Source organism: Anarrhichthys ocellatus, unplaced genomic scaffold, assembly GCF_004355925.1.
Source record: "Anarrhichthys ocellatus isolate YVR2014 unplaced genomic scaffold, GSC_Weel_1.0 scaffold35, whole genome shotgun sequence".
Lineage (NCBI taxonomy): Eukaryota > Metazoa > Chordata > Actinopteri > Perciformes > Anarhichadidae > Anarrhichthys > Anarrhichthys ocellatus.
Window position 1 is genome coordinate 2,886,454 of NW_022280065.1, and position 7,240 is coordinate 2,893,693.

At 38.1% G+C, this 7,240-nt stretch overlaps 1 protein-coding gene across 2 annotated transcripts in view; it reads left to right on the top strand.

Moving 5' to 3' along the window:
• tmem79a (transmembrane protein 79a) overlaps nt 1-4,690 on the top strand; it is a 7,823-nt gene extending 3,133 nt beyond the window's left edge. Inside the window, exons 3-5 of one of the 2 annotated variants that reach the window (XM_031866310.1) lie at nt 1,776-1,985; nt 2,122-2,344; nt 3,406-4,690. In XM_031866310.1, the coding sequence (XP_031722170.1) occupies nt 1,776-1,985; nt 2,122-2,344; nt 3,406-3,595 (623 nt within the window). In that variant the 3' untranslated portion in view covers nt 3,596-4,690. The remainder of the gene's footprint in view (nt 1-1,775; nt 1,986-2,121; nt 2,345-3,405) is intronic. The other variant, XM_031866312.1, reaches the window with a different exon arrangement.
• Nucleotides 4,691-7,240: the final 2,550 nt, after the last annotated feature.

Below are 7,240 nucleotides of genomic sequence, written 5' to 3' on the forward strand. Positions count from 1 at the left end.
AGAGAGAGAGAGAGAGAGAGAGAGAGAGAGAGAGAGAGAGAGAGAGACATCAGATTTCTTAATCCCCTAATCCTTCGCTACTGTTTCCTGTCCAAAAATCCTCATCCAACATCTATTTAATCAAATTAAGGCCAGATTAAGAAAGATTAGCATTAAGACAGATGCTCAATCCTGTTTTATTCTTTTGGAGAGGAAGAGGGAACACATAATCTCCTCGTCTCCAAATGTGATGAGCATAAATTGTGTCTAGCCAGCCTGCTGTGCTGTGGATTTTAAGTCTTTGCAGCCAGGCGCAGAGTATATTCTTAGAAGGTATGGTTTTAAATGAGCAACTTTCAGCTGATGAACTGGTCACATATCATATTCATTTTTTTTTCTAATTAGAGATGCACTGATTGTAATTTTCTTGGCCAATTACAACTTTTTAAAAGTTTGACCTGCCAAGCTCGATTTTTTTTTTTCATTCTGAGAACTATAATTGACAGCATACACAAACATTTTTATAACTTTTTTTTAATGGAAAATTGTATGTTTTTACATATCAGGGAAATGATTATTCTATACTGTATATGTACAACTATTTATTATCTATCCAAAACTATGGACACATTAACCTATTAAACAAACCTATTTATGATGTGAGGGACCAGGGTACGCAAACAGCTGGGAGAGCAGGTAAAGTGGGAAAAATAGGGATTTTATTCACCCAAAATATGTACAATAATGAGGATGGGTGACAAAATCAAGCAAAAGTGACAAATTAGAAGAACTGTATAAACTTAACACAATTAAACAGAACTTAAGTTAAACAACATCGTGAGTGCTCTTCTGATCAAGGGACACAAAATTCGCCATCTCCTAACTGCAGAATATATACAAGGCTGCCCAGTCCATAGTCAATCGCAGGGGTGTGAAGACACTCCTCCGCTGTGGCGCAGATGTAAAGGTTCCCGCCAACACCCCTCTTGCTGCTGCAGAATGGCACAGTCCAATTATCCAGGCTGCTCTACTTAGAGAGGTGTGACGCAGCTGCTCAGTCTTTTGCCAGGATGGTCGGCTGCAACACACTGACAGGAAAGTTAACGCCTCAACTCAACATCACAACACGTCTTCATAATTGATGGTTTGACAAGTTTGCAGCCGCCACATATGATTTCATATATATTTACAAGAATGTAAAGGCGTGTATTATATTAACTCCTGCTGTGAGCAGCGTCCTCCTGCCTCCCGCACACCTACTGACTGCACCCGCCACAAAAGGAGAGGAAGACCCCGCACTGTTGGCAGAAGAGCTGGTCACTACGATTACTCTGAGCAGCGTGCATTGGAACAATATAATATATTCAAATACATTTCTTGCTTTTTCCATAATGGAAAAAGTCACCAATTTGGCAACACTGCGTGTGCGTGTAGCTGTGACAATAGTCGGTTACTGTCTGTGCCACTACGTGCGTGTGTGTGGTGCATGCATGTAAATTCAACCGGCACTGAATCGGCAATATCTGAGACAGATATGTCACCGGTCATGGCCTACTGAGCTGAAAACTGGCCGATATGGTAAGCGACCGATCAATCGGTGCATCTCTAGTTCCAATCCAGGCAGCTCAGTAAGAAAGTGAGTCACTGCACAGTGATGATCTCTTTTCTCCTCGATCAAATATAATTGCATGTCTTGGGTTGAGATGAGTCATGCTATGACTTCAGTCTCATCCACTTTGTCTTGCTGTCATTGTGCTGTCCCAATTATTAAGACCAAAATAAATTACTTTTAAAAGATACTCCTTCCTCAGACCTGTGTGAGCATCTGTGCGGCGACAAGCTGAAGGTAGCCCTGGCGACGGCGGCCGCTGGACTCCTCTTCCCTCTCCTGGTGTGGGGAGGTTACGCCCTCCTTCCCTTTGACCCTCCTCTGCTGGTGGATGCCCCCCTCAGAGTGGTGTACACTCTACGCTGCGCCTTCTTCGCCATCATCCCCATCCTGCTCGGTAAGACCTCATGTGTTAAGTTTATTGTGTATTGACACAAATACTTTGCATAATCTAAACAAACATTGTAAGCCAAAAACAATAAAAACTTCTCTCAGAATAAAACCAGGTAAAATTGACCCTCGTCTCTCTGCAGGTGTGGTGGTGCAGGGCGTGGCCCGGCTGCGATACAGCTCCCTGAAGCCCCTCTATCAGAGTAAACTGGTGAACAGAGAAGTGATGGTGCACTGGCACTACGTCAACGAATCAATGGCCCTCTTCCTCTTCTTCTTCCTGCAGCTCGCTGTCATGGCAACTTACATCAGCCAGGACCTGCTCAAACTGGTGCCGCTGCTCACCATCATATTTGTTTTTGGCAGGTATGTGCGCTCACTGCAATGCGTTGTTAAATGTTTAGGATCCAAAACAGCAATGGGTGAAGGAATGGATGATTCTGAAGGTTGTTTTGGTTAATAAATGTCTGCCGGATGATGCATTAGTGATGCATTTGATAGTAATTTGCACAAATGGATGATCCCTACTATGCATAGGAGTTGACTAGTCTAGCATTATCAAGCTTTTCAGTTCAATGAATGAATGAGTGAGTTAAGTCAAGGACAAAAAATGTTAGGCTGCACATTTACTTTCCAACTGCTAAAGAATTGTCTTTCTGTACTTAAGGTCTTTTATTCCCATCAGTGCTAGACACAACTTTACGACACATAATACACAGTGAAACCACGTAACTGATCATAAAGGATTATTACAAATCCCCTGTTTAACCATATTTAAACCACTTACTGTATTAGCGAGTACTGTCTACTTCCTTTTGTAACTTTGCATGCATGGCAACAGTTAGTACAACAGATCAAAGTTTAACAGTGCTGACGGACAGTTGTACTAGTTATTGTGAATACTGTCACCTTTTACACTTGAACACAAACTGGTTGAACTGGGATGTGTTTGAAACCAGATGACTGCTAGGGATGCTTATCCTATTAATTGATTCATGAAGTTCACAAAGTTCTCTTTTCCAGTTTTGTATTTACACAATATTTTACATTTAAGGAAACTATTCTCCAACAGTGAAGATGCACTCATAAACCACTACAACAACACATAGGTTGAACATTCTACGGGCCAGTAGCTGGGATGTTTTACTTGCCCAATAGCCAAATGTACCTGTCCGAAATCGAAAATTCTTTAAATTCTATTTAAAAATTAATTAAATTATCAGAGATTTAACAGAAAAAGCTAAATATTCTAAATGTTTTCCTTTTACTTTGTCATATATAGTACTTTTATTTGCATAAATATACACTGATCAGATGTTTTTGTCATTATTTATCCAAACCAAGCTGATTCTAAATTAAACATAAATGGTGATGTGCCTCTTGTTGGCGTTCGTAACTTATAATTTGTGTTTTTTCCTGTGCTGCAGGCTGATCTACTGGCTCTGCCTCTCTCTGGGTAGCAGCATCAGGGGCCTCGGCTTCGGCTTCTCATTCTTCCCCATACTGGTCATGCTGGGCACCAACCTTTACTTCGTTTGCTCTTCAGTCGGACAAGGGGCGGTTTTTGAAGTTGAACCTCCAACTACAGCTCCTCCCAGGCTGCGCTGGTGGGGTTGAAGGCGATGAGGAGTTAAGAGACAAATAACAGCAAACACCTTTTTAATGTCACAACACAACAACATTCAGATAACTTGGCTTGTTCTTTTGGTGTCCTGCAAAGTTGTAATCCTTCAGATTTCAGTCTTGGTTGATTTGGCATCGCCTGTGATGACCATGGTAACAGCAAGGGCAGTTTAATGCTGCAACAACTCTACATGAACAGCTACTTTTATTATTAAATTAAGAATGATACACTGTCAAGAAATCTTCCAAAAGTGACCGTCACCTTGTTTTGTACACATTGGTCACAATAAAAACCACTGTGATTCTCCAGTTGAATGCTTTTAATGTTAAGCAGCAGTAGAGAATGTTCTGTTTGCATCAGCAGTATCAACGGTGAAGGCTTATGGGAAAGGCGGACCCCGCCACTACCAATAAAAACATAAATGGTATTAATAAAATTATGATTTCATGAACATCTCAAGGATTATAGCTTTTAGTGTTTTGTTTTTATTTGGCGTTTTCAAAGACATGAAGCAGGTTGTGGGATCATTTGTAACTTGAATCTCTATAAAAAAAGAAATCCACCAATATGGATTACAAGAGGAAGTTGACATAGACAAAAAAGGCATGCAAATTAAAAAGTGACTATTTTTACAGTATGTGTTAACTAAATTTACTAATCTTCAATCTCAAATCTTGAAATAGTCTCAACCTTTTTATGTTGAGTTGATAAAATCAGGTTTCAGTTTGAACCATCCAGCGTTCGCTGGACGTGATGCAGCAAGATGAAAAAAGTACAATATAAATACTTCAGTTAGAAGTACTGAAGTAAGTGAGATGGATATCAAAGGTTACGGACACTAAGATTTTTTTTATGTGAGATTTTATTATTAAATTGTTTTATGAATTTTACCATTTTTATTTAGTTGTCGCACAACTGGTACTAATGGTAATCTTTAAACTATATTTGTAAGTGATACTGTTAAATTAATTTTGTTGGTCTATTTTTTGATTATTTTCTTTTGAAGGAACTTTTTTCAGTCTATTAGTGAAGTATTTAAAGCAATATTTCGGGACTTTGAATGAATTTAATAAAGCTATATCAAATATACTCAAGATTGTGCAGCAGCTGGTGACTCGGGTCCAAATGACTGATGTCTAGCCAAGAGAGGTTATATAAATAAAAGAAAAAACTAATTGTGATTACTATTGAATAGTGCTGGGCAATGATTAAAATATTTAATCGCGATTAATCGCATGGATTTTTTTGCGATTATGTTGTGGATTATTGTTATGGCAAAGTTCAATAATGAATTCAAAAGTAGTGTATTACGCACTCTTATTTAAAAAATACTGCTATATGAACAAAAGGGCAATAACATTTGGTTTGCAAACACTTTAAACACATCAGGTGCTTAACAGCAGTATTCCCTTTACACAGTAGCGATCATATTTCTTATATATCATTCTGATATATGCATATTTTCCCTTTAACTCACGAGATGCAGCATGTTTTATACTTAATGTGAATATAATTCATACTTTGTTGGCATCATATTCTGAAAACCGGATGTTCGTCTGAAGAAACCGGAAGTTGTCTCACGTTAATCTTTCCGCCACCTTTCCTTCACTCGCTCCCGACCTGTGCCGTTTGAATGCGTTTACCGTGAATTTCAGCATATAGGTGCAGTAAAATGTAAGTGTCTGCTGAGTTGACCGCAGCGATGTCCAGTAGTCTCCAGGGAGAGCAACAGCTGGTGCACGTTGTAATGCCGTGTATTCTAATCGGCTGCAGTTTGTATCCACTTCTCTGTAGCATCTGTTAGCTTGTCTTGCTTTTGTTTATCGATACTTCCTCCACGGACTTTCAAAATGAAAAAATGCGTTAACGTGCTATAAAATAATTGTCGGCGTCAATTAATGAATGCGTTAACGCAGGGGTCTCAAACTCCCGGGCCGAATCCGGCCCGCCACGTCATTTTATGTGGCCCGCGAATCCGCCAGCAAAAAGTAAAAAAAATAAATAAATACAATTTTTTGTTTTAAAGTTAGACTTGATAATAAAAATATCCCCATAGTCGAAGTTATGAGATTGAAAGTCAAAATTATGAAATACTTAAACACAGTCACAGAAGCAGCTCTTTGGCTGGTTACTGTACATTTGACATCGAAATGTATTGTGAGAACATTGAAGACTACTTTAAACTGGCTTTAAAACACATGAAATACTTCACATGGGATTGTGCAAACGCACCCTTGAAAGGATTTTAAGCTTTGAACAAAGTTATTGTAATAACTTGTTTGCTATTTTCTTTAATAGTTTGATCTTTGATAGAGTAATGTGGGTTTCTTAACCCTAAATTAAAAGGATTTAAGTTATAACAAATGTGCTTAAATATATTTTACATTTATATAACTGCATGTACAATATTTTTACACTTGAATAAACAATCATCAAATGCAGAGAGTTATTTAACAATATGTTACGAGTAGTTACATTTACAACCGGCCCTTTGTGGGCGACCGTGATGCGGCCCGGAGTGAAAATGAGTTTGAGACCCCTGCGTTAACGCGATAATAACACGTTAACTTGGCCAGCACTACTATTGAAGTTATAAATGTTGGTCCTCTGTGATTATGATTCAGAGGGCAAGTTTCTACAAGACCAAATAGTCATTGCCCAGATTCAAAACCTGAAAAATGCAGCCAGACCTGAACAACAACAAATGTGGGCCAACTGCAGATGTGAAGAAAAAAAACTGCAGCTTAATAGTCAAAGTTCACAGACAAAGAAAAACAATATCTGTGTGTATTTCTATGTCAATCTATCAGCAATTTCGTGTTTGACTTTCTTACATATGACCATCCCATGCTTTTAAAAACACGATTAGAACCTTTATAGCCTGATAGCTATCCAAAATCATCGAGCAGTACCATTAATACTATGAATTATTTTTCCGTCTAATAAATATATCAGAACATCAGTGAATACTGCTACCTTCTGTGGGATCCCTGCCACTTGACATAATATGCTATGACCTTTCTTATGACTTTTTTATGGCATACTATACGATGACTTTTTAATGCCATTTTTATGGCATACAATATTGGTATACTATACTTTTCTTACGACATTTAATTTGAATACATACTATGACATTCAACGCATACAATACTGACATATTATTGGCATTCTATACTATGACATGTTTATGACATTCTTATGGCATACTATACTATTACATTTTTACGTCATTCTATTCTAGGGTACATTTATGATATTTTTATGCCTTTTTTATTGTAGAGTTGTAAGGCCTTACTATGACCTTTTTTAACGGTCATAGCATGTCGAAAAAAGTCAAAAACGGTCATAGTATAGCATGTCGAAAAAAGTCAAAAACAGTCATAGTATAGCATGTCGGAAACAGAATTATGGCTAAAAATCTATTTTTAGAGGTCACAATGACCTTGACTTTTTGAGTCCAAGTGGACATTTGGACCAAATTCAAAGATGTTCTCTCTTGGTGTTGCTGGTATATCACGGATGGAAAACTCGAAAACCTAACGCCTCCGTCCTCGACCGTCGCCGATGCAAAGGCATAAAAATGACTTAAACAAATAACACATTTTTAAAATAGTTGCCAATTAACTACGGACTAA